Source organism: Heterocephalus glaber, unplaced genomic scaffold, assembly GCF_053883595.1.
Source record: "Heterocephalus glaber isolate CG9 unplaced genomic scaffold, H.glaber_assembly_v1.0 deba00001764, whole genome shotgun sequence".
Taxonomy (NCBI): Eukaryota; Metazoa; Chordata; class Mammalia; order Rodentia; family Bathyergidae; genus Heterocephalus; species Heterocephalus glaber.
In genome coordinates this window covers 11113827-11141810 of record NW_028258461.1, presented here as the reverse complement: position 1 = coordinate 11141810, position 27984 = coordinate 11113827, and the positions used below count along the sequence as shown (strand labels likewise).

The following is a 27984-nucleotide window of genomic DNA, read 5'->3' as shown; positions in this document are numbered from 1 at the left end:
CATGTGAGGAAAACACTGCTATGTTAATGTCGGCCTCCCTAATGTGAGCTTTCTTTCTAAGAACAAATACTTGGTCATCTCTATATTTATACTTCTAGTACCCAAGGGAATGCCTAGATTTTAGTATGTACTCAATAATGGAATGGAAGATTTCAAGCAATATGTGTGAAAGCTCCTCAGCTCCTCTTCCCTCCCATTTCTTTTTTTTTTTATTAAATTATTTTATTGGTACATTGTAGGTATACAACACAATTACATTTCTCATTGGGAATTGTACCTTTACATAATGCATCTTGGTTCTTATTTTTTCCCCATTCCTAACGCTCCCTTCACGCCCTCAACCCTTCCCAATTTACAAAGACTTTATTTCCATTTTTTCCATTTCTCATCATTTTTCCTTTCCCTTCTTTCCTTTCCCCTGCCCCTCCCACTACCCCTACACCTTTGGACCTTTTCTTCCTATTTTACATTATCAATTATTCATTCTAATCATTGGTACATTTTAGGTATACAATATAATGACATTCATCATTGGAAATTTGCACCTTTACATAGTCTCTCTTGGTTCTTATTTTCCACCCTTGCCCAGCCCTCCCTTCAACCCCTCCATTCCTCCCTATTTACAAAGATTTTGTTCCTATTTTTCCATTTTCTCATATTAATCCCATTCCCTTCTATCTTTTCCTCTAGCCCTCCCACTTCCTTCCCCTTTGCCCCCTTTCTTCCTATTTCACATGACCTATTATACATTTAGTCCTTATTTACACTTTCAGTTTCTCACACCAGAGAAACTATTCAGAATTTACACATGTGTGTCTTATTTATTTCACTTAAGAGTATCACCTCAATGGGCATCCACTTAGCTATAAATGTCTCTAATTTCTCATTTTTTATGGCTGAGTAGTACTCCATTTTATAAAAAAACTACCTTTTCTTTATCCAGTCTCCAGTTGATGGGCATTTGGGCTGTTTCCAAGTTTTAGCTATTACAAACTGTGCTGCTATGAAAACGGGTGCACATATATCACTGTGCTATGATTCTTTTAATTCTTTGGGGAAGATCCCCAGCAATGGAATAGCAGGGTCAAATGGGACTTCCAGTCCTAGTTCTTTGAGGTATCTCCATACTGATTTCCACAGTGCTTGCACCAGCTTGCACTACACTCCCACCAGCAGTGGAGCAGGGTTCCTCTTTCCCCACAGCCCCGCCAGCATTGGTTATTGGTTGATTTCATGATAGCAGCCATTCTTTCTGGAGTGAAGTGGAATCTCAGCATTGTTTTCATTTGCATCTCTCGAATGACCAGTGATGTTGAACATTTTTTCATATGTTCATTTGCTATTTCTACTTCTTTGTGTGAGAAATGTCTGTTCATTTCAGATGCCCATTTTTGGATTGGGTTTTTAAATTTGGGAGGTCTGATCTTTTTAAGTTCTTTATAGATTCGAGATAGTCGACCTTTGTCTGAGGAAGAGCAGGTGAAGATTTTTTCCCACATTGTGGGTTGTCTCTTCCCACTGCTGGTGGTTTCTCTTGCTGTGCAGAAGCCTTTTAATAAGAAGAGATCCCACTTGTTGATTGTTTGTGCTAGTTCACGGGCAACTGAGGTTTTGTTCATAAAGTCTTTTCCTACACCGATGTCTTCAAGGGTTCTACCTAACCTCTGTTCCAACTGGTTCAGAGTTTCTATTTTATTATTTAGATCTTTAATCCATTTTGATTTTAGTTTAGTGGATGGTGAGAGATACAGGTCTAGTTTTAATCTTTGGCAAGTTGAAGCCCAATTTTTCCAGCACCACTTATTAAAGAGGCTATCTTTCCTCCAGTGAGGGTGTTTGGCTCCTTTATCAAACATGAGATGGCTGAGTGTGTCTGGCGTTGTTTCTGCATCTTCTAATCTGTTCCGCTGGTCCTCAAGTCTTTTTCTTTGCCAGTACCATGCTGTTTTTATCACAGTAGCTTTGTAGTAGAGTTGCAGGTTGGGGATTGAGATACCCCCTGCCATGTCTCTGTTACCTAGAATTGCTCTTGCTATTCTGGGTCTCTTCTTGTTCCAAATGAATTTTTGAATTGTTTTCTCAAGGTCTATGAAGTATGCTGCTGGGATCTCAATTGGAATTGCATTATATCTGTATAGCAGTTTTGGAAGTATGGCCATTTTCCCTACATTAATCCTTCCTACCCAGGAGCAGGGGATGTCTGTCCATTTTCTGATATCATCTTCAATCTCTCTTTTCAGAGTGCTATAGTTTTCAGAGACGAGGTCTTTGATTTCTTTCGTTAGGTTGATTGCTAGGTATTTCAGTTTTTTGGATGCTATTGTGAAAGGAATTATTTGCCCTATTTCTCTCTCAGTGAGTCTGTCATTGGTGTACAGGAGAGCTATTGATTTTTGTATGTTGACCTTGTAACCAGCTACTTGACTGAATTTGGTTATTAAGTCTAGAAGACTTTTGGTGGAATTCTTGGGGTCTTCTATATAGAGTATCAAGTCCTCTGCAAATAATGACAATTTGACTTCTTCATTACCTATCTTTATTCCTTTTATTTCTTTCTCTTGTCTAATTGCCATGGCTAATGTTTCCAGAACTACATTGAACAAGAGTGGTGATAGTGGACATCCTTGTCTTGTTCCTAATTTGAGTGTGAAGGATTTCAGTTTTTGACCATTTAGTATGATATTGGCTGTTGATTTTTCATAGATGGCTTCTATCAGTTTGAGGTAGAGACCATCTATTCCAATTTTTAGTAGGGTTTTTATCATAAATGCATGTTGGATTTTGTCAAATGCTTTTTCTGCATCTATGGAGATAATCATGTGGTTTTTGTCCTTGGCTCTATTGATATAGTGTATTACATTGATTGATTTGCATATATTGAACCATCCCTGCATCCCTGGGATGAATCCCACTTGATCAGGGTGTATGATCTTCTTGATGATCTTCTGCATTCTGTTTGCCATTATCTTATTAAGGATTTTTGCATCTATGTTCATTAGTGAGATTGGCCTATAGTTCTCCTTTTCAGTTGGGTCTTTCACTGCTTTGGGGATCAAGGTGATGCTTGCTTCCAGGAATGAATTTGGGAGTATTGCTTCCCTTTCAATTTCATTGAAGAGTTTAAACAGTAGTGGCAGCAGTTCCTCTCTAAATGTCTTGTAGAATTCAGCAGTGAAGCCATCAGGGCCCGGGCTTTTCTTAGTGATAAGTTTTTAATTACATTTTCAATTTCATTGGTTGATATTGGGTTGTTCAGAATTTTTAGGTCTTCTTCATTCAACTTTGGTAATTCATATGTATCTAGGAATCTGTCCATTTCTTCTGTGTTGTCCATCTTATTGGCGTATAGGTTCTGGAAGTAGGTATTGATGATCCTCTGGATTTCTGCTGGGTCTGTTGTAATTTCACCCTTTTTATTCCTAATTGCATAGATTTGGGCCTTTTCTTTCCTTTTTCTGACAAGGTTGGCTGAAGGTTTGTGAATTTTGTTGATTCTTTCTAAGAACCAACTCTTGGCTTCATTGATTTTTTTGTATTGTTCTCTTAGTCTCCATTGCATTGATTTCTCCTCTGATCTTTATAATTTCCTCCCTTGTATGAGCTTTGGGGTTGTCCTGCTCTTCTTCTTGTAGAAGCTTGAGGTTCAGCATCAGGTCATTTAATTGGGCTCGTTCTGTTTTCCTAATATGCTTATTCACTGCTATGAATTTCCTTTGTAAGACTGCTTTCATTGTGTCCCACAGATTCCGATATGTTGTATTGTCATTGTCATTTAATTGAAGGAACTTTCTGATTTCTTCTTTAATTTCCTCTGTGACCCATTGGTTATTCAGAAGTGTGTTGTTCAATTTCCACATGTTTATGACTTTTTTGGTTTCTTTTGCTATGGATCTCCAATTTCATCGCACTATGGTCTGTTAATATACATGGGATATCTTCTGTTCCTTTGCACTTACTTAAAAATGTTCTGTGTGTGAATATGTGGTCTATTTTGGAGAATGACCCATGTGCAGCTGAGAAGAATGTGTATTCTGATTTTGTGGGGTGGAAGACTCTGTCATCATCTGTTAAGTTCATTTGTTCAAGAGTTCGATTGAGTTCTAGTATTTCATTACTTATTTTTAGTCTAGTTGATCTATCTATTTGTGATAGTGGGGTGTTGAGGTCCCCCACTACAACTGTATTAGTGCATATATGACTTTTCATTTCCGTTAGTATTTGTTTTATATAGTTGGGTGCACTAGTGTTTGGTGCATAGATATTTATGATTGTCATCTCCTCCTCTTGGGTTCTTCCCTTTACAAGAATGTAGTGTCCTTCTTCGTCTCTCTTAGTCAGTATTGGTTTGAAATCTACTTGATCTGCAAAGAGGATAGCTACTCTTGCTTTTTTTCGGGTTCCTGTCGCATGGAGTATTGTTTTCCACCCTTTAACTTTCAGTCTGTGAGTTTCCTTTTGAATTAAGTGTGTTTCTTGTATGCAGAATATTGTTGGATTTTGCTTCTTGACCCATTCTGCCAGTCTATTTCTTTTGATTGGTGAATTGAGACCATTAACATTGATGGTTATAACTGAAATGTATTGACTTTTCCTTGGCATGACTTTTTCTTTTTGTTGGGTTCTCCCCCTTTCCGTTTAATTTCTTGTCATGCCAGATGGGTTCATTCTGCTTTGCTTCCTGGGGTTGTGATCCTCAATGTCTGTTCCTAGGATATTGTGTAAAATTCTTTGGAGTGCTGGTTTGGTATTCACTAAGTTCCTAAGGTGCTCTTTGTCATGAAAGTACCTTATTTCTCCATCCATTTTGAAAGATAGTTTTGCAGGGTACATCAATCTGGGTTGGAGGCTGTTTTCTTTTAGGGCTTGGAATATGTCACTCCAAGCTCTTCTTGTGTTGATGGTTTGCATTGAGAAGTCTGCTGTGATTCTGATGGGCTTTCCTTTGTATGTGATTTGTTTCTTTTCTCTGACTGCTAGTAGAACTTTGTTCTTCTGTTGAGTTTCTGGAATCTTAACAATTATATGCCTATGTGTAGTTTTTTTTGATCAAGGCTATTTGGAGTCCTATATGCCTCACTTATCTGTATGTCAAGCTCTTTTTCCCTGCTTGGGAAGTTTCCTGCCATTATTTCTGTGAAGAGATTTTTTATGTCATCTGCACTCTCTCCTGTTTCTTCATTGACTCCAATCAGTCTTATGTTATTCTTCTTTGCATCATCTAGCAGCTGCTGGATTGATTTCTCATGTTCCCTTATAATTTTGAAGCAAATTTTCTTTTCCTGGTCAGTAATTGCAATCTTATCTTCTATATCTGAAATTCTGTCCTCACATTGGGTCATTCCGCTGTGTAGACTTTCAATGCAGTTTTTCATGTCCTGGAAATCTATTTGCATCTGTTTTATGGATTCCATTTGTTTCTTATGTTGGGATTCCATCATGTTCCTGAGCTCCTCTCTAGATTTATTAATCATGTCTTGCACTAGGGGCACAATTTCTCCTGTTATCTGAGAAATTATTTGTGATTTCATTTTTTCCAGATCCCCTTTTGTTGCCAGTTCAGTGGGTCCAGGTGGTTGAGTATCAGAGTGTTCCATCTCATTTCCCTTTGGAGTTGCTGTAGGTGATCTGGAAGTCTGGTTTTGAGACTTATTTACCTGTTTTCTCATTTCGACTGGGCGGGGAGCTGTTGGCGCCTGCACATATTACCTCCTCTGAGCTGGGAGAGGTGGGACAGGGGTGGGGAGCAGCAGTAGGGGTGGCGACCCAAAAGCCCTTTCCTGTGGGCTGGGAGCAGCGGGACGCCCTCCAATTTGTATGATACTTTTCAGGTAGTGAAAAGGTAGCAATTATATATATATATATATATATATATATATATATATGGGTTTTTTTGTTGTTGTTGTTTTTTGGTTTTTTTTGGTACAAGGGATCAAACTCGAGACCTTGCACTTTCGAGGCAGGCTGAGCTAAATCCCCGCCCCAATCTGATATATTTAATGCTTATTACAGGTAGGATTTTCATGTAGTTTCAGGTTTATAATATGGTGGAATTGTATTTCTGTATGATAAGTGTATATAACCCCTTCTTTTTTCCTTTTATTTATCAAAATATATTTTATATGAGGAAAGCCTGTGCTATATAGTGAGTTCAAGGCTAGCCTGAACTACCTAGGGAGAACCTGTCTCAAAAACACCCCCCCAAAAGTACATTTTATATACATTAAAATGCATGAATCCTAATGAGTATATAATTTTTATAATTACATATTCATGCAACCTCCCCCAAGACCAAGATAGAGAATGTTTCCCTCGACCCAGAAAACCCTTTTGCGTCTTCCTGCAATTGTGCCCTCCCCCTGCAGGTCAATACTGGTCCTATTATTATCACCACTGTAGGGACATGATCAACATGCTGTTTCCCAAGGATAGTCTGGCGTTGGAGTGCTATTACAGCAATGTAGACATTCATTTGCCATATTTTTGAGCACTCCCTGTGTGCCAGGTTTTGTTATAGAAACCTAAAGTGACACCACAAGACACCTGGCCTGGGGGGACCAAGAATAGTAAAGGTGTTGCCCTTTTCACAGGGATCTTGAGAAGAGTCATTGGAAAAGGTGAGTGAGGATGTGGGAGCTGTCATGAGTAGTGGATTCTTTTTTTTGGTACTGGGGATCGAACTCCGGTCCTTCTGCTTGCAAGGCAGGTGGTGGAACAATTGAGCTAAATCCCCGGCCCCATGAGTAGTGGATTCTTAACCAGAGGATTGGAGGTGAAGGATGGAGAATTTGTAAGACTCTTTATAAGAATTCAATTTATCGGGTCAAGATTGTAACTGGTTCAGACTAGACAGCAATAGCGCTTGCTTCCAAAAGTCTGTACAGTTCTTCTGAAATGAAGAGCTACTGGGTGAATTTGAAGAGAATGAGGGCAAGGTTTGTTGTCTGTGTACTTGTTTGGTTATTGTTGGGCAACATTCCTTGAAGTGGGCTGCTAGGAGAGGGAAATGAAGTCTGGGGCAATCCAGAGGACACAGTTGAAGTTGCCCAGTTTTACATTAGTGCCGGCTGCTTCAAAGGGTTTGGCCTTGGCTTTAGAATTGGGAGAGGGAGGCACAGAGGGCGTGGTGCACATTGGAGAGGGCAGATATTTTTCTTTTCAGTTTGTCTTTGTTTTGGGAAGATAATTCTAACTGCTTAGAACACAGGATTCTCAGTTTCACAGAGTATCCAAACCAGGCAGCTGTTTTACGTCTTGGGGAGAAATGTGCTTTCTAGGGAAGGACAAGATTGAAGGATCCTCTATTGGGAGGGCAGTATGAAGAAAGGACCTACTGATTTAAATCCTTATATGAGCAACTCTGTACATATGGCCTCCATAAACATAAACTCCTTTTGACAGAGTGTAAATGAGAGATCTAGGCAGATCCTATGCATATTTGTTGGAAGCTTGGAACACATTATCTCTTGGATACAAAGTTGGACATGGTGATTATCTTGCCAGACCTTCCTCCACAGGAAAGCTATTTTAACCCTTGATGGTCACTTAGCTGTAGAGCTGTTGTGCTTATTATTGTTTCTACTGATAAATGGGCTTGAGTTTCCAGTTTAATTTGTTAAAAACACATTGTACCCACCCCTTTTTTCCTCACAACTCCCCATTCCCAGTACTTCTAGTGAGGGATGACAACACCAAGAGGTCTGCACAAAAAGAGTGAGAGGCTGAAGCAGCAGTGGAAGTTGGCATGGCTCTTCAGATATGCCAGTTATTCATTTTTGCAGACTGTATCTCTTTACACTGTTCAGCACAGCATCCATGAGCCCTGTGTGGTTGTTGAGCAGTTAAAAGGTGGCTAGTCTATAAGTGGATACTGTACAGAACAGTGAAAAATTACTGCGAATATGTTGGGTTAAAAAATCATATTGATTTTGCCTTGCTTTTTTTTTTTAAGCTGGTGCCTTGGTATATTGCCCAGGCTGGTCTCGATCTCCTGGGTTCAAGTCAACCTCCCATATCAGCCTCCAGAGTAGCCAGGATGACAAGTGTGTGCCACCATGCCCAGCTTTTACTTTTTTAACGTATTTCTGTTAGACAGCAACATTGGTTTATATTCTCCCTGAAGATATTTTCTGATGTTCATGCCGAAGAAATTGTTTCTGAAAGAGGATCCTTTTTTTCAATGTTCTGTTTAAAGTGAACATTGCCATAAAGGACTCATTTATGTATGAAAGGTTATCATACAGTTCAGAGTTGATGACTTGATAACCCTTGGCCCTGAGGCAATATATGAAAGCATCCTATTCTCAGTTGTATTCAAAGCTAGTTTACTTGCTTAGACTTTTGGATGCAGTTGCTGACCCAACTGGTTGGGTTAGAAGCTTTTTCCTGGGCTAAGCACAACAGAATATATGTGAACTAATCTAACTGCTATAATTCGTAGTCTGTTTATAACACATGCTCAATGGTGACACGGTTTAGGTTTTCAGTGTTATTAGAAATATGTTGCATGTCTCTTATTCAACTGACATAGCTGCTTTGCCACAGGAAAAGCAAGATAAAGAATAAATTCTCTAGCTTAGTCTAGTGTAAAATCTAAGAAACAAAGAAGATTTCATATCAGTGCTCCCTTCATGGGGGATTTGGACCCAGGGCCACAGGCATGCTAGGCAAATTCTCTACCAATGAGCTGTACCTCCAGTCCTTTTAATCTTGAAAGAGGGTCTCACTAAGTTGCCCAGGCTGGCCTATAGCTTGAGATCCTCCTGACTCAGCCTCCTGAGTAGATGGGATTACAGGTATTCACCAGCACATCCAGCTTTGTATCCTTGCTGTCATGGAAGCCCCCCCCCCTCCAGCATTCCCCAGCAAACCTCTTGTCTTATCATGGGAAGTCATCAGTAGCATTAAAAGGAGCAGGGAGGTCCAAGTGACAGGAAGTTCCTAAAATTCTTACTGCTGACTAGTCAGTCCCCTTCTAGGTGGGAGTTCCGGGAGTGTCTGCTTGTGTGTGTACATGTGTGTCTGTGTATTTTACTGGCTCCCACTTAAGGAATAAATACTGTCTACATGTGAGGCTAAATGAAAGTACAGATCTACTCATAAATAGCATATATAAGAGGTGGGAGGGGCTAGGATAGTAATAGCAAACCTTTTAGAGCTTTCAGTGATAGCAAACAGCTGGCTGTGGCACGAAAGCCTGAGATTCACCACCAGTGGACTAGGAAGTGTAGCTCAGTGGTATAGTGCTTGGCCAGCATGCACAAGGACCCTGTGTTCCATCCCTAGCACCACAAAACAAAAAGTGGGACCATTTTTATAGCCCCAGTTTTGGATGATTTAAATCTTATAGTCAAAGGTGTTATCTGGCTTTTATAGCATACCATATATTTCAGATATGAGTTGACTTATATCTGCTTCCTTGTAATAATGAATAATCACATAATTGCTTTCTAATAATAGAAACTGACATTTATTGAGTAACACTTACGTAGAAGGTAGTGTGCCAACGGATATAAACTGCTTATTTAGTTTATCGTCTCAGCCTATGTCATAGGTACTATTATTATTGCCATTTAATGGATAAGGAAGGGGCCTTGTCTGGGGCCCAGGAAGGTTAAGTAACACAGCCTGTAGAAATCCAGGTCTGTCTCTATTCTAAAGTCTTAAGTAATTAACCACTTCACTATTTCTATCAACCGTGATAGAACATTTCTTTTGATAACTTCCCACAGGCATTTTCTGATTACAATGTGGGTCCTGAAACCTTCACTTTTCAGACAGAATCATCATAATGTTATTTCTAGCTGCTTTTAATATAATAGTACTTGATTTAATAACGAGCACTCAATGAATAAAAATTACTACTGCTAGTGTTATTTTTATTATTTCCCTGGCGATTTCTGGGCAAGTATCGTTGTGCATTTGTTTACAAAACACTTTTGCTTTTGTTGTGCCCAACTCTAGACAGACATGGAGTTGCTGAGACTTTTGAGTTGATGGAGCTTGAGACAGTGTGTCTATGTTGGGGAGTGGAGGGTGGTGTCTAGGGGCTATGGGAAGAATGGCAGGCTTATAAAAGCAAAAGTGTAGTTTGTCTATCTAGTGGCCATCAGAAATGGATGTGCCATCTTCAGTTTACCAACCTCTTCGTAACTGTGTTTCCTGTGAGGAAAAGAAAGACATTCAGTGTACTGCACAGTAGTATTTGGTTTCTTCTAATGCACAACTTGTGAGGCAGAGTGGTTTTTTAAAAAGGCCTGGATGTACCACGTTACTCTTCAGAGTTTCATGTGTCCATCTGTGCTTCACCTGCTGGTGTGGTCCTCATTCCATCACCCAGATCTCAAGCCACATTCCTGCCATAGCTAGCTAGCTTTCTTCCCTCCTATTTTGTGAGATGGCCTGGAGTAGACAGGTGGATTTCAGAGAAGAAATGCAGATGCTGCCAGCACAACCACTGGAGTCTTAACTAGAGAAACAGTACATGAAGGCTTTTGCAGTGATATGCCACATGTTGTTAGAAAAGGTAGAGTTCTGTATCTTAAACCAAATTCACCTGATTATACTATTCATTAATACCTATGGCTTTCATTACTTATATCCTGCCCTGTGGTTTCAGAAGTTCAGTGAATTTAGTACCAAGAGGCAGGTTCTGGTTTTGAACCTATTGAACAGAAGACTTAATATTTTCATTTGCACAGCTGAGGAATAAAGAGTACTATTTAGAAAAGTTAAGTATTTATTAAGGTCTTAGGATTTATTATAGTGCTAGTTGGGCAAATTTGTTAATGTTTCTTCTCTTTGTCTTTGACTACATTTGAAAGTAACTAACTACCTCTTTTTCCAGAAATGTGTTACCTTCTCTATTCTATTTACCTCTCTCTAATTCTTGCCCTGTCTTCTACCTTTTCCCCATGGTGAGTGTATCCTACCCCATTCGTTCCTGGTTTCAAATACTCTACCCGCACTGATGCCTCACTTATCTTCAACTTTCCACCCAGGCCTCTCAGCTGACGACAGGACATCTCTACTGGTTGTCTGTCCTACCATCAGCTCACAGTTAAACTTCCTGTGTTTCTAAAACTGTCCTCTCTTCTGTACTTCCATCTTTTAGTCACTCAGGATTGAAAGTGGGTCATTATGCAGCTTTGATTCTTTCCTACTGTCTTTTAAAGGCCTATCCAGCATCCCTTGGAAATGTCTCCTACATAACTTTCCTGCAATTCAGTTTCTACTGCCTTCAATCCAGGTCCTTCTACATTTATGCTTTGGCCACTGTACCAGTCTTCTAATTGGCCTCCCAAATGCTTCCTAAATTCCTACTCTTTACCCACTGACTGCTCACATTTTAAAAAGCGGGTTTCATCATATCACCCTCCCCACAAACCTTCAAAGATTCCCCATACTTAAGGGGTCAAGTTTATATTGTGCAGCCTGCCATTCAGAGTGTCCTGGGATCTGCCCCACAGTCTGTATAAACTTGTTCTCCACCATTTCTGGCCCTACACTTCAGCAGGACTTGTCTTTTCTCACCCCCTACCCATCTCCCCACTCCTGGTGACAGACCCTACCTAGAACATCAGTTAACAAAGGAAGAAGAGATCCAGAGACACAGGCAGCTGAGGGCCTGGGAGAGGAAAGGAAGTGAACTGAAAGCATCCCATTAAAGGTGTGACTTAAGGGGGAGGACATGATAGAAGGTGCTTTAAAATGCTATTATAATGATGAGAAGTTACCAAGGAATTGGGGAGAGAGCAGGAATAGGAACTTTAGCAGTTGATTAGCCTGAACTAGACAAGATAGTCTCATTTAAATTGGCCTGAAGTTGCCCAGAGGCACTCTTGTTTAATCAGCCCCTGTGTTTCTCTCCTCTGCCTTACTGTGTCCACAGGAGAAAGCCCACATAACTAGGCACTAGACTGTAAGATTCTAGGGAGAGTGTCTAGCCTTTACTATAACCATGGCATTGAAAAGTTGGGGCTCTCTCCTGTTTTATTTCTTGAACAAGAATGCTAACAATGTACAGAGCAAAGCTTTCCACTTTTCTTGAAATCTTACATAGCTGTATAGACATTGTGAACTCCATAGTTGTGCTTCTGAGCTGTATAAGTAGATTTATATGACAGCTAGATACTTTTAGGTGAATTGGATTTTTTTAAAGTGGTCATAGTAATCTTGTTTGGTAGATCACACCATCCAGTCTCATGCATTGTGCCACTTCAGCTAAGCTCTGTAGAGTGCAAGATAGGACCAAGGCATGAGACCTGGGTTCTTAGCAGAAGTCTGCTACTAATTACACAGAGGACCCCAGAAAGTCACTTAACCTTTTATGGTGTCAGTTTCCTCATTGGTTAAATGAAAGGATTAGACTGGATTATTTCCAGGGTTCCTTTCTGAAAAAGTACAGGAGAGATTTGTATAACTGAAAAGTAGGAAGTGGAACATTTGAGGATTGGAGCTTAAGATGGTTTCAAAAGTGCTTTACATTTTAGAAAACAGTTCCCAGGTATGCTTAATATGCTATATTGACCACAGTGGTTAAATTGGTAAATGTTACTGATTTTACTGAGGCTGTTTCTCTCTGCTGCTACCGTTTCATGTTCTGAATAGTGGCAGTGACTGTTTAGGGAACAGATAAGTCTAATTTTGTATTTGTTTGTATTTCTGTTGTCAACAATGAATGTGTATTAGTTTTATGATATAAAAATATCTTTTAAATTTTGGAAAGAATTTTAAGAAAGAACTAGTCTAGGGGAAACAGATGCTATATAATCTTTAGAAAGTCATAAATGACCATTCCGCTACTTTCTGTGTTCAACTCTTTTTTTTGTAGTGGTTGAGTGGCTTAGTTTTTTGGTTTTTTTGGTTTTTTGGGTTTTTTTTTTTGGTACCAGGGATTGAACTCAGGTCCTTGTGCTTGCGCAGCAGGAGGCGAGACCACTGAGCTAAATCCCCAGCCCTGAGTGGCTTAGTTTTATTAGTTTTGTTCAATTTTATTTTGTATATGTGTCCGTAAGATGACAAGTTAGAAGCTGTTTTTTAATCCACATGTGATCTGCACAATAGCATTTTTTTTCTGATAAAAAGTGTTTATTGGTAGCTACAGTACAAATGGTCTGAGTCTGAGAAAGGAAAGGTTTCTTTGCCAGGCAGGGGATGGAACCCAGGGCCTTGAGCATGCTAGGCAAGTGCTCTGTCACTGTGCTACACAGAGGGAAGCAAGCAGACTTTCCCAAAGGAAAGCATTTATGTCTGACCAAGTTTGGTAAGCTCTAAGATTTTTCTGCTTCCGCAGCAATGCAGTTGACTCTTGGATAGAGAAGAAAAGTTTCTAAAACTGTTGGTTTCTTCATGTTACCATCCACTGGTGAAGATAAAGTTTCTTTTGATCTTATCATACTTTCCAGTTAACTTTTTTTGTGTGTGGTGTTGGGGAAGGAACCCAGGGCCTCTCATATGCTAGGCAAGCATTCTGTCACTGAGCTACACCCCCAGCCCTCCAGTGAACTCTTGAGAGGTATGCTGCTTCCTAATTTTATCTGAATTCCCTAGGGTAAGAATTGAAAATTCCATAAATGTATTTTACAAATTTTCTACATTAACCCTTACGATTGTGTAGCCTAAAGAACTCATACTAAGTATTTTAAAGATACTGGTAATGTAAAATAGTGAACTGTCACTGGAATAAAAAAATGAATTATTTCTTTGCCTAGTTCACTTAAAATATGTGGTCCTGGGAGTCTTTAACTGTCTGCTGAAAAACAATTCAGCAGGTCACAGACAGTCAAATAAGTTTCTGCAGTATATTAAGGAGGCAATTTCTTAGGAACTTTTTTAAAAGTAGATGGCTCAAGTAAGATAGACCTTTTTTTAATGTGATCTTGACCGGTAGCATTTTCTGAAGCATGTGGATGGAAATTGGTGGACTGAACCACAGAATGATGACATTTAGAGTTCTAAGGGAGAGAACTCATTTAATCAAGTAAAATGGATTTTGCAAATTTTAGAAAAATCAGAACATTAAGAAAGGCCTTTGAGGAATAACTTTGACAAAAGAGAATACAAGAGAACTAGTTGTTTTAAAAAGAAGTATTTTATAAGAAAATGTTATACTCGTACATATAAATAACAAAATAATAAAACACTTCCTTTGAGTATGTATCAGTACCTTGAGTCAAATGAGGAAACAACAACAACAACAACAACAGGAAATCAGGCCAAATTATAAAGTATTAAGAGAAAAAATTGTGTCAGATGGGGTCAAAGTTTTAAAAGGGGGTACAAGAAGCAAGACAATTCCATTCTTGTAATGATACGGTGTCTTCCTAAAGTGTACTTCGTGATTTTAGCAACTTCCTTTATATATGTGCCAGCTGTGAACATAATTTGAAAGGATACTTTAACTTTCTAAGGTGACTCATCTGTCACAGTGTTCTCTTACTTAAGAGGGCCGGTAAACCTTGTCTTGTATCTATCAGAATTGGAGTCCATTTTAATGGTGAGAAAAAAAATCCTTGACATTGAAAAGTTTAAACTTGCATAAATATTTGGTATAAGACTAAGGGCAGAGACCAAGGAAAAGTCATTTGTCTCCACAGGGAGATAGAGTTGATTGCAAAAACAGAGCTTCTTATTTTTTATGTCATTCCTTCTCAACAGTCAGTTTACCAACACTGAAAGGGTTTGTGATGACAAAGATGATTGAATGTGAAATTGAAGAAGAAAGTAAATTAGTATAAAAAATACCGTTGGAATTGATTTATTCCAATTGTCTGGGTTGTTGCAGGGCAAGTCTCCCCCAAACTTATGGAGAGCAGATGGAAAAAGGAAAATAGTTTATCTTTCAACAAGAGAATTGATGGCCTTGCTAAATTTAAACTCTTCAGCTTTAACTTGAGACATCTGGGAAAATACTCAAATCTGTTAATCATCTAGTTTGTAACCATCTAGAAAGATGAAGGTCAGAAAAGCCCTTTAACATGGGTTTATGAAGGGCAAATATTATCAGGGTGATTTCATTTCCTTTAATAATAAAAGATAAAAATCTGTGGAGGAGGAACAGCAACATGTATTGTCTCCCTGGACATCAAGGATGTTTGCTGTTCATTCGTTTGACGGGCTTGCTAACGCACTAGCAAGACTTGGGCTGGACTGCACTATTGTTCAGGGGAATGTGCAAATAGGCTGAGGGGTAAGTGTGCCCAAAATGGTACAGTGCAGTGGCTCAGCACCAAGCTGGGACCCAGCAAGTAGTACCTTACAGTGAGAAGTTTTCTGGCGGCTGTGTGATTGCCTGGCTCCTGACAATCAGTAACACAAGGATTGTTTTTGTTCCTTTAAAACCTACCACCCAGAGAATCTTTATTATTCAAGTTTCAGATTTACTAATGTTCAATTTGCATACACTTTGTAAGGGACATTTCTTGTGTGGGAAGTTAGGTCCTGCTGCCCTAAGTATTTTAATCAGTTACCTTGGATGGGGAAAGTAATGGCATGTTTATTAAACTTGCGCATTATACTAAGTCGAGCAAGGTCACTAGTATTTTGAAAAAGGATTACAAATGACCTTTAGAGATAGAGCAGGAGTTTTCAGAAAGGGCTTTAACACCACTCCCACATCACCTCCATGGACAGTTGATCTCTTTTACTTGTTTATACTTTCTGGCAAGATTTTGATGGAGGAAAGAGTTCCTTTACTTAAAAAAAATAAAAGTAAAAAAAATCAGTGAATTAGAGAAACAGTCTGACCAAAATGAGATAAAGTTCAGGAAGGACAAATACTACGGTGCTGAGGTTTGGAGGAGCAACATCCTCTTCTAGTCCCTACTTCATTTGAAACCAATAAAGAAATATGACACAGAAACCAGCCAAAGTTCTAAGTAACAGCTTGATTTCAGATAAAAGCTAAACCTGAGGATACAGCCTAGAGCTGTGTTCATGAAAAGCTTCCAGATGGTTGACGTATTGACAGACTTCCCCTGTGGGCCTATTATAGGGGCAGAACCTAACTCTTAAGCAACACACAGTGGAGAACATACCAGAAAATTCAAAAGGGCTTCAGCAAAGTCCTAGAGAGAGTATGCCAGTTTCCTGCTCCCAAACCTGCCCATCAAGTTAGAAGACAGAATTGAGATGGTAGTAGGAAATATTTCTTTGGGCTTTGGCCTTCTGAGGAGAGCAGTGTAAATTCTCTCCACTCAGTAGAAGTATGAATGGGGAATAAATGGCTATTGGCTAGTCAGGTAAAGCTAGGACCAGAACTCAGGTCATCAATAGTCTGAAAGGGCTATGTTTCTCTGTTGATAGGAAAAGACATTTTTAGTTGACTTTTCACATTTAAACCAGACCTGGATTAGCATATTTCCTAAGGCAAGTGATATTTTCTTTATGCAAGGCAGATTTATTCAAAGGATTGTTATAAGATACAGAATTATAGGGCACACAAGTCTGATAGATATAAAGAATTGTTATGAGGTATAGAATTATAGGATGATGAAAGTTAGAAGGGACCTTAGAGTTCATTTGTCAGCCGTTTTATTCCTAGGATGAGGCAACAGAGCCCCACAGGGTTTAAGTGACTTACCCTGGACCATTTGCCAAGCTAGTTACTGACTGCCAGGATAGACCAGGGTCTTCTAATTCCTAAGGCATTGACCCCTGTGCCCAGTTTCTCTGTATTTAGACATAAGGGAAAGTAGGCTTTCATTAAATGAAATTTGGAAACTCCATTAAATTTAAGAACTTTAAAGCTAATCTAACAAGACATGTCCATGAATACATGGAGAGTTGCAGGATGTAATGGCTTAAGTGGTTGAGGGAGGGGCTCTGAAGTTAGACTACTTGAGTTCAAATCCTGACTGTGCCAGTTACTAGTTGTTTGACTTGAACAAGTTGCTTAGCCTTGCTGAGCCTCAGTGTCTTAATTTATATAATGGACACAATAATAGCAGCCTACTTAGAAGGTGATTATGAGGCTCAGATGAGAAGGATGTATTATAAGATGCTGTGATTTGCATAAATGAGTTCTTAGCACTTATAGGCACCAATAACTATTATCTGTCATCATCATCATCATCATTTTACCTCTGAGAAACATTGAAATCTTTACTGTGAAGACAACTCTTAGCTTAGGATTTTACCTATACCAAGTTACTACTTGTCCTAAACCTCCCTTTTTTAGGTCTCCCAGGGTAGGAGCTAGTTAATCATCTTTTTTTATTCTCTGTCAGTGCTCTCTTACTAAGTCCTATCTTGTTCACTTCCAGTGTTTTTCAGTGAACTTCTCAATCCCCACAGTCCCCATCCTAATTCAGGTCCTAATTCTCACAGGCCTGGATTACTATTCAAATCTCCTAGCTTCTCTATCTGACAGCAGTTTGCCTTTCCTCCTGTCTATGTTGCTACCAGCCTGATTTTCCTGAGACACTGCTTTTATCCAGTGTCCTTTTGCCTTGGAACCTGTAACAACTTGACTGTCTGCAGGCTCAAGGCCAGGATCCCCTGACTGACCTTCAGGTCCCTCTAGAACATCAGTGTCCAATAGAAATATAATATCAGCCTCAGCCATACACATAACTTTAAAATAGTCTAGTTACCACATTAAAAAGTAACAGGTGAAACTACTTTTACTAATATAGTTTTAACTGAAAACATCCGAAGCAGTATTATTTCAACATGTAATCAATATAAAAAGTGAATGAGATATTTTACATTCTTTGAGGTGGTCTACATGCTCAAAAATCTCATGGGTGGGGCTGGGGATGTAGCTCAGTCGCAGAGCACTTTTCTAGCATGTACAAGGCCCTGGGTTCTATCCTGAGCAACACACAAGAAAGAAATTCCCATGTGTGTTCTACATTTACATCACATCTTGATTCAAACTAGCCACATTTCAAGTGCTCAGTAGCTACATGTGGTTAAGAGCTACTATTTCAGATAGTTTAGTTCTGGAATGTGATTTGTCACCCCACAAACAACATATACCTCTCACTTCCTTGGTTGTTAAAATGCAAAAGGGACCTGGGCATGGTGGCCTATCCCTTAATCCCAGCATCCTCGAAGGCTGAGGCAAGAAGTTCCAAATTTGGGCATCTTAGTGACCTAGCAAGACCCTATTTCAGAATTTTAAAAATTTTTTAAATGGCTAGGGTGTAGCTTAAAGGCCCAGCTTCAGTCCTCTATACTGCCAGAAAGGAGGGAGGAAGGAAGGAAAGTCAAAATAGGGTTGGTATTGTTGTGCCTATTTTTATAGGGTTATCTTATGCCACTGTGAAAAGTGAAAGTGCTTTGTAAGCTCTAGTTCTCCAAGAAGGTGTGGAAATTGTTATCAGAAATAAAAGTTTTACTGACACGGGAGTAGGATATGTTTGAAGTAAAATATTTCAAAGGAAGACTATTGAGATGGCAAATCAGAGGTTGGAGATGTAGCTCAGTAGTAGAGTGAGTAGTTAACATGTGAGAGGCCATGGGTTTGAGTCCACAGTACTATGAAGAAAAGAGCAAACTGGCTGTCTTTGAATTCATTTGTTATAAAAATTAATTTCAAGAATGAATGAAGAGTATAATGTGTCTTCTCCTGCTCTCTTTATAGTGGTCTTTGTGGAATAAGTTTTTCACATGAATAAAGTTCTCTAAATATTTTAATTGATCTATGGGACATTTTTTTTCCTACAATATTTTGAAAATGGAGGGGAGCATTTAATTTTTATCTTGAAATAGGAGCTGGAATGCTACCAAAATATTCATGGTTTTGGTAGTAAATGTAGCTCACATACTTTGTAGTACTGAGGTAGGAACAGCATTATGAATTTCTCATATTTCCAATTTGTTGCCCAGGATTGGAACTGACCAAAAAAACAATGTCAGAAATTCAGATGTCAAAGCTATTTGTAAAATGCTTTCATTCCATATTATAAAGGAAATTTTAAATACTGTAGTAATTATCCTGACAGATTGATGAATAAGACTATTAACCATTGGGACATTACTTGAAATATTGATGAGTTATAAAGTGACACTCAAATCTTTTGCCAGCACTTTGCCAACCAAGTAGTCCACTCCTTTTTCTTTAGTCATACCCTGAACTATTACAAGGGCCTTTCAGTAGCTCAATACTTAATATAATATAAATGTAAGTTTACTGTGTGGAAATAAGATTGCTAAACAAACTAACTTCAAAAACGTCGACTTTATTCATAAGTTTGCCCAGGCCAGATATCCCAACCTAGTATATGACCCTTTCTCTCTCACCCATCCCTTTAATTAGCTAAATCCTTATGACTCTGTCTCTTGAAACACTTTTTTAATCTGCAGCCTACTGTCTGTCCTCGCTGCTCTAACTCAGGCTTTCATCACTGTTCTCAGAAGCTATTGCAACAGTCTCCAAACCAGTTTCTCTGCCTCAAGCTGCATCCTCTCCTCTACCCCTCAATTTAGCCTCACCTCCCAGCAGAATGATCTTGCAGCTCTGATCATGCTGCTCCCCTGCTTAAAAACACCAAGTTCATCCCAGGGCTAGCAGATAATAATCTAAACTACTGAGCATGGTGTTCAAAGCACTTTACAGTCAAAGCCCAAATTGTCTTATCAGCCATGCCTCCTGTCATGTGCCCACAGCAATGATAATCAAATTAACTTGTGGTTCTGCAGTAAATCTTACCCTTTAATGAATTCTGTTTTTTCCTTTCCACGGTCCCCTCCACTCCTCACACCAGTGGGTCTCATGAACTTCGGGCTTCTTCAAATATCCACTCTTGTTCTTTCAGCCTCCATGTGGCTTCCATATCTCATGGTGCTGTGGGAGTCCAGGAAACTAGAAGAGTGCTGTAGCCTTCGGCTAAACACAAATTAAATCATTTCGTTTGTTTCTGTATTACTTGTTTCTGCTTTCCTCCTCTAGCTGTACCGGCCTGTTAGGCATCACTTCAGCATTCAGCATATCACCCTGCTGTCTGGGTTTACAGAGACACGGGCGGCTGTTTTGTCTACCATGTTGCCCAGCCATGCTATCTGACTTCACCCTTGCTGGCCCACTCCTCTGTGACATACCCACAGCTCCCATAGTCTTTTGGCTTCTCTTCTTTGTATTTTGTGCTGCTTTGCTTTTGTAGCCATCACTGAACAGTCAGCAGGATCCTTCCCTTCCTTCTGTTCTACAAGCCAATAAATAGATCACAGCGTGTTGGCTGTTGACTTTGGGTCTTTGGTTCTTTGCTGCTATTCAGCTGCTGGGGGCGCCTAGAGGGTGCTCTTTCTTTGCCAAAGCATTTTTTTTTCCTTTTTCGTCTTATTCTAGATTTAGGGTTTTCTGAATGCCTGATAGTGCCAGAAGCATTGTCTCCAAATAAATGTGGCTCTATTTCTATAGTTTCCTTTTATTTTCATTTAAAAGTGAAAATATTGTTTGGGAGACAGAATCTTGGTTAGAAAAATTCATAGAGAAGAGACACTCGATCGCCAAGTTTATCTCTATTAAGGACAATGCATTTAAAAAGTAACTCTTCCTTGCTGTCCCCTTACTCGAAGCTCATCATCCGTGTCAAGCTAAGGTAACTGAGGTGTTTTGGTAGGTTTGGTTGAGCCTGAACAGAAACCATAACAAATGGATGTATTGCTTGCTTGAATTATTTACTCTTGATCATTAAAGCTAGCTGATCTTTCTGAAACTGATCACTTGCTTTAGCCCTGAGATCAGACAAGATATAGAATAGAATTACATTAAGGAGCAATTAATTTGTCAAGCCGAAGTTCAATATTTTCTGTTTAGTGCCTGTTTGCATTTTATACCTTGTTCATTGTATAATCAGGAATTTCTTTGTAAATGTTTGGTTTTCAGGTTGGTTGGAAGGAAAATCATGCAACATTCATGACCGAACTAAAAAATCTTCAGGCTACTGGACTGACTACTCTTGGTCAGGCTCTAAGATCCTCATTTGATTTGTTAAATCTCAATAGATTAATATCTGGAATAGACAATTATGGACAGGTAAAATTTTTTTTGAGTGAGTACAACTAATTTCCTTTGGTGACTTGGGGTAAGAATTCAAAATTGGGGGGCTGGAGATTTAGCTCAGTGGCACCATGGCTGCCTCGCAAGCGCAAGATCCTGAGTTGGATCCCTGGTACCAAAAAAAAAGAAAAAGAAAAGAAAAAAGGAATTTAAAATTGAGCATGGTTACCAAGATTTCTGCTACTTTTGATATCCTCCAAAAAGGTTCATATAACTTTTAAATACATATTTTTTGTAAAAACCTCCTTCTTGATTCTTGTATATGGCTTGATTTAAAAATAGTTACAATTGCCTACCCACCACATCATCGGATATCTGAAAATGGGATGAATAAATTTTTGCTGAGAAATATTGGAAGAAGACAGCTGGAGAGAATCTTTCTGTGTTCCTAACCCCCTCGCCCCGCCCAATGTGATGAAAAAGCTATAGTATAAGAGGAAGCCAGAAAAGCATTTGCTGCTGCCACCATTGTCCTTATCTACTCTAAATACTCTGCTCATGATCTCCAGAGTCACCTCCAGGTTACAGAGTTTGTTGCTAGTGTCCCCTGTGCCAGGATTCTGACTCAGGTGAATGAATTAATGAATGTGGATGATACTGCCATTACAATCACTTTAATAACATTTTGTGATTACTTGGAAAGCTGAGAGATAAAGTATTTTGAATGTTATGGCTTGGGGAGTTCTAGAATTTCTCAGTTGATAGAAATGTTACCTCTTTCAAGATTATTTTGGTTCCTACCCATTTCAGTCCCTAATCTTTTTCTCCTTATATATCTAGGCAGATTTTAACATGTATTGGGGAGATCATTAACAAGGCAAATGTAAAAGTTTAAATATAATTTTATTATTTTACACAGCTCTAATTCTTTTTACATGTATTTTAGGGGAGAAATCCATTTTTTTTAGAACCATCTATTTTAATTACCATCACAGATGGAAACAAGTTAACAAGTACTGCTAGTGTTCAAGAAGAGGTGAGATTTAACTTTTAAAATTTCATTTAAATGGCAGAGAACATGCAGCTATTTCTGTGGGAAGCGTGTATTTCCAGTTAAGAGTAAAGTTTGGACAAACATGCTATTTTGGTAATCCAGATAGAGATTGCTTAGTTTTATTATGTTCCGTGAAAGAAAAGTGAGCCTTTTAACTCTTTCTGCATTTTTATATGGGTTGTCATGATAAACCTTTTCAAATTTTGCCTTATCAGCTTCATCTTCCTTTAAATTCTCCTCTGCCTGGAAGTGAACTAACCAAAGAACCTTTTCGTTGGGATCAAAGGTTATTTGCCCTGGTGTTACGTTTGCCTGGAGTGGCTTGTATGGAACCAGAGCAACTAGGGAGTGTACCAACTGATGAATCAGCCATCACACAAATGTGTGAAGTCACAGGAGGTATTGGTGATATTTCATATTTCTAAAGGAAGAATATATGGCAACAGTATAGTTTTCATTAAATGCTATATCTAGACTTTGCTTGTTCTCCTTTAAAATCTTTTAACTCTGCAAAAAAAAATCTTTTAACTCTGATACTTAATCCCATTATTGGTACTATACTTGGTGCCAATGTAGTTATGATTATTCCAAGTTATATTTTAGAATTTCAGATGCTTATATTATGATATAATACTTTAATCAAACTTGTGCTCTTGTGATTTTCTCTCTCGCATAGGTCGCTCCTACTGTGTTAGAACACAACGGATGTTGAATCAATGTTTAGAATCTCTAGTTCAAAAAATTCAGAGTGGTGTAGTTATTAATTTTGAAAAAACGGGACCAGATCCTCTTCCTGTTGGAGAAGGTATGGTGGATAACATTTTTTAACCCCAAAGTGTTATATAGGAGAATGATCTGACATTCAGAATACTTTAAACAAATTATAACAATACCCTTCATTATCCATACACATATGAATGGTTACAGACATCTATACAAACAACTACTTTTCTTTGCCTATGTAGATATGTCAGTAGGCTAAATTCTAGCGACTTCAATTTTTGTTGAATATTCTTAAGAAAATTCTTCCTTCCTTTCCCCAAATCATTTTATATTCCCTTGTCCCAATCTTGGGATGACACTGACTCATTCCCTCTCTATTCACAAAATGTCTGGGTGTTCCCAATAGTGTGGCTAATCTTGTTTGGGGCTGTGAGCACCAGATATCCCAAGCTATCTTAATAAAAGCTATGTTAGTTACTACCCCACAGCAAGAGATCATGAATTGTTTATCCGGGAACTTAGAGTGTTCTGTAAGGTTCTACACTAGCTTTTTCCTGTTACTTTTTTTAACCGTACAAACTTTTTTTTTTTTTTTTTTTGGTACGGGGCTAGAACTCCAGACCTTGCTTTTAAGAGGCAGGCGGTGGAACCACTGAGCTAAATCCCCGGCCCTATCCATAGAAACTTTTAAAATGAGTTTTTACAGAAAGTCTGACATCTAAATGGATAAAAGCATAACTACTTTTGCATAGGGGGAGTTAAAATGTAGTGAATTTTCAGATGCTTTATGAATGGACATTTGCGACTACTTGTGTGTGGATTTCGAAGGGGTCAGGGAACTAAACCACACTATAGTAGTGTACTGCAAGGTTTCCTTAGAGCTCTGTTGTTCTAGGTTATTAGTTCTCATTTCTGTCAGTTCCTACACATACATATGCGTGTATACTTCTTTCCATGGTGCTTATCTCCCCTGAGGTGTGCATTTTAATTGTCATGGCCAGGACCATAGAAGCCAAACACACATGGCAAAAAGCTACACATTTCTTTCTGAAGCAGTAAATCTTGTGGTTCTTCACTTTTTTTTTCTCTTTGGTTCCTGAATTCCTTTGAGAAGCTATTGGAAAAATATAAACCCCTTTGCCTACTAAAAGAGATACAAGCCACACACACACAGTTTTATGTACAATAATTTCAGGAGCTTCTTATACCCTCTGAGGACATTTGCCATGAAAGACAGGCCTGGGAGAAGGGATGCTATGTGAACTGAGAACTTTCATATGGAAGTTCCTGGGATTTAGTGTCATACATGAGAAAATAATTCAGAGTTTCTTTCTAGCTCCAGTTCCCCTTTGTCCAGAGTTCTTAACCTTTCAGATTTTGATGAAAGTGAAGAACTCTTTCCTAAGAAAAATGCACATGCCCAGATTTGTGAGCTCCACTTCACAGGACCCCTCCACAGAATCATTACATGTTCTCCCTAGAGCCCAGGGCTCCTCAGTAAATCTCCTGGTCTAGGGTAATTACTTGTGAAAATAACACTGAAATAAGTAAAAATGTATTATTTCATTTGCTCAATTTGATAACTAAATTCTTAAAAACTAACTGTAGTGTTTCCAAGTATTTATTGCGTCCAAGTCTTGTGAAATTCAAAGTTAGTTTTATAATAGTTTTCCACATAAGTATATATTCTCATAGTAGGTTAAGGATGGTGAGGAGTGTTGAATTAGAGAGGATTGATTAGAAGAAAAGAGTCACTAGAGAGAACATTTAGGAATCCTAGTAGTGTCATTTTTTTCCTTCCATTTTTCATGAATCATTGTTTTTTATATCTGCTTTTAGCTGGAAAATTGTACAAGTAGATCAGCAGCTGTAAAAAGAAATTCATGCCCTAGTCTGTCTTTTGTTTAACTTTTAGATGGACTTATGGATTCATCTAGGCCAACCAATTCATTTGCTGCTCAACCATGGCATAGTTGCCATAAACTCATTTATGTACGGCCTAACTCTAAAACTGGTGTTCCTGTTGGACATTGGCCAATTCCAGAATCATTTTGGCCAGATCAGAATTTACCTTCACTCGTAAGTATCATAATACAAAAAGGTAAACATTGTGTGGATTTTTAGTTGGCTGATTATAGTGAACCTTTTGAGAGAGTTTTGAGGCGAGATCTTCTCCTTTTTGCCTTCAATCTCTTAATAAAAGTCTACCTTGTGCCTAAAAGCAAAGGAGGACTTCCTTTACTTTCTAGCATTTTCACTCTTTCTTTAAGTTGCCTTTTTCACTTGAGCTACCATCTTTGGATGTTAATGCATTGTTATTTTTGATGTTGTCATTATCTGTGACTTGATTTTCATCTCAGAGCGGCTGACTTCATCTACTTGGTAAACACAGTGCCTAAAAAGGCACTGGCATCAGTTTTCATACACAGCCTCCGGAAATTGAAACCTAGTTTACACCTCATATAGGTTTTAGAAACATATTCAAAACATCTTCAAAGGTCTACTTCCTAGAGAGTCATAAGACACATAATGGAACTGGCTTGATCTACAATTTTTCCTTTTTTTAATCAATGAACTTCTGCTCTATAGCAATGTACTTTTCAATGATGGGTAAATAAGGAATGTTTAAAAAAATTTCTAATGACCCACACACAGCTTATCTTTTTGGTCACTGGATTTGATAGAAGAAGATTAGATATAATTACTCCTAGTACCAGACAAATTGGCTTTTTTTTGGTGGGGGCAATGTCTAGTAATAAGGAACACTGTATAAAACATATTTTCCCCCACCTCCAGTCTAAGAAGGCTTTAGCAATCTGTTGTGTGGGCTGGGGTGGGTGTCAGTATGAGACAAATACATCAATCCTCTCTAGTTTAACATCTTCCTAGTTGAACTTTATCTGTATTTTAAGTTCTAGAAATTTCCACAGTGAACTGCATTTTCTCCTGGGTTACTATTTTTAGGCTCCTGCATTTTATTTTTCAGTAGTGGCCATGTAAACCTGAAATTCTCTTTCAAACCCTTGCTGTTGGTGCTAGTAAATTTCCCCCTTGGTGCCCCTGGGTTCTCAGCCGCTTTGAATCACCAAGTAAATGTTTTAGTGGTAAATGTATTTTGTTATTGCCAGTGATAGGACTTTACTCATGTCTTTATTGATTTTTTACATGCTCAAATCTAAGAAGTCCAAAATATTTCACAAGATTAATTAATACTGCAATCAGGAAAATCTGGAGTAAATGAAATTCCAAATAATGCATACAGTTTGTTTCCATTCCTCCTTCTTTAAAGGCTCATTTGAGGACTATTTTTCTCAACTCTCAAATATCTTGTGGGTTTGTAAATGATAAAGGCAAGTGAATGTGTTTTCCCATTTATAAAGATGCAAAGATATTTGTCATATGTCTATTAGTCTTCCAGATCTCGCAGCCCTTGCTGTTTCCCTTTCTTTCTTTGGTGCTCTTCAATCACAAGTTAAACCTGATTAAAAAAAACAGCTTTTGCATCCCTACCCAAAATATCCCTAGCTTCAACTGTGTAAGACAAGCTTCTGTCTGGGCCCTGGAGTTATGACCAGCTCAATAGCCGTCTCTATTTTGCCCTTTCCATACCTTTACTATTTTTCATCTTACTTGTTAGTAGCTTGAGTTCTGCCATCACCTCATTAGAAAATTTAGGGGATTGCACAGGAATACAAAGAATGAAGGGCAGGTGATGCTTGGTGATCACAAAGTGGATCTGCAATTCAGGGTTCATCCTATGGATCACAGTGGCTTCTTAGATATATTCAAAGCATTTTTTCACTGAATTTCTAGTTATGAGTGTTGTAATTTATCTGTCCTGTTCTTAATACTAAGTGGAAGGTAGAGATAAAGAATCTGAATCCCTTCTTCACAGGAAAGCCATTGGTGATGCCTACCAATAACCCTTTCTCAAAGCCTGTATCTCATGATTTAACAAAATATAAAAGGGCTTGCAGAATTGTCAGAAATGTAAGCTTGCTTGATACGTGGTCATATTTTCTTCTCTTTTATTTTAGCCACCAAGAACATCTCATCCTGTTGTTAGATTCTCCTGTGTAGATTGTGAGCCAATGGTTATAGATAAACTGCCCTTCGACAAATATGAACTTGAACCTTCTCCCCTAACTCAGTATATCTTGGAACGAAAGTCTCCCCATACCTGCTGGCAGGTACTTATCCTTACTTATTGGCCAAATGTCTGTAACTACTCTGGGATCAGGGCTTTGTTTTCAGAAGTTTCAAAGGTTAATCTGGAAATACTAGACTCTTTCTCCCACAAATGCTATCAAGTAAGCAACAGGGCAAAGTAAATAAATTTAGATTGATGTGAATCATTAGCTAACTATACATTGCCATTTAAGATAGTAGGATATGATACCTATATATTTGAAAACGTCAGCTCCCCTCTTCCTCAAAACCTGTCCACGGATGCCAGGTTAGGAATCTGTAACTTATCCAGGTGTTATGATGCACGCCTGTGTAATCCTAGCCTTTTGGGAGGCTTAGGCAGGAGGATCGCAGGTTTGAAGTCAGCCTGAGCAATTTAGTAAGAACCTATCTTATTTCACTTAAGAGTATGGCCTCAATGTGCATCCACTTAGCTATAAATGTCTCTAGTTTCTCGTTCTTTATGGCTGAGTAGTACTCCATTTTATAAAAAAAAAAATCTTCTTTGTCCAGTCACCACTAAAGGTACAAGATCCCAATGATGAATGTAACTGTATTGTATACCTAAAATGTGCCAATAAACCTAAGGAAAAAAATAAAATAAATTTATGAACTGACCAAAAAAAGGAACCTATCTTAAAATAAAAAATAAAATGGGCTGGGGATGTAGCTCAGTGGTTGAGCACCCCTGGGTTCAATCCCAGGTACCACCACCACCACCAAAAATGAATAAATAAATAAATAATAAATAAATAACCTAACCTAATCTAAAAGATATAATTCTACTGGGGTATTGTTTGTGAAGCTGAAGCAAAGTTCTCAGGCCTTAGTTTGAACTTGACAGATTGGAAATATAGGCTAGTTGAGTCAGAAACTATAGTCCTTGAAATCCGTTTCTATAATAGTATAATGTAATAAAACTTTCCAGTAGTAAAAACCATTCTGGTGTAGGTAGTGGGATTTTACTTGGATGAGACAAATTCACAGAGACGTCATGGACCAACTCTTCCAAGTAGTATGCTGCAGCCAGAAGGTCTTGCAGAATTGGTTAATGTAGTCATCTTCAGAGTTTAAT

General features: G+C 38.5%; 2 protein-coding genes across 4 annotated transcripts in view; one reads left to right on the top strand and one right to left on the bottom strand.

Annotated features, from left to right (window-relative positions):
- LOC101705107 (cancer/testis antigen 55-like) overlaps positions 1-19929 on the bottom strand; it is a 129535-nt gene extending 109606 nt beyond the window's left edge. Inside the window, exon 1 of the mRNA XM_021242513.2 lies at positions 19655-19929. The gene's annotated coding sequence lies outside the window, so the exon portion shown is untranslated. The remainder of the gene's footprint in view (positions 1-19654) is intronic.
- The window catches only part of LOC101704768 (integrator complex subunit 6-like), a 60789-nt gene that overhangs the window by 5726 nt on the left and 27079 nt on the right, over positions 1-27984 (top strand). For 2 of the 3 annotated variants that reach the window (XM_004862344.3, XM_013078701.3), the window contains exons 3-8: positions 20831-20980; positions 21891-21980; positions 22214-22397; positions 22675-22803; positions 24637-24800; positions 26759-26911. In XM_004862344.3, coding sequence (XP_004862401.1) covers positions 20831-20980; positions 21891-21980; positions 22214-22397; positions 22675-22803; positions 24637-24800; positions 26759-26911 — 870 coding nt within the window. The remainder of the gene's footprint in view (positions 1-20830; positions 20981-21890; positions 21981-22213; positions 22398-22674; positions 22804-24636; positions 24801-26758; positions 26912-27984) is intronic. The other variant, XM_021242511.2, reaches the window with a different exon arrangement.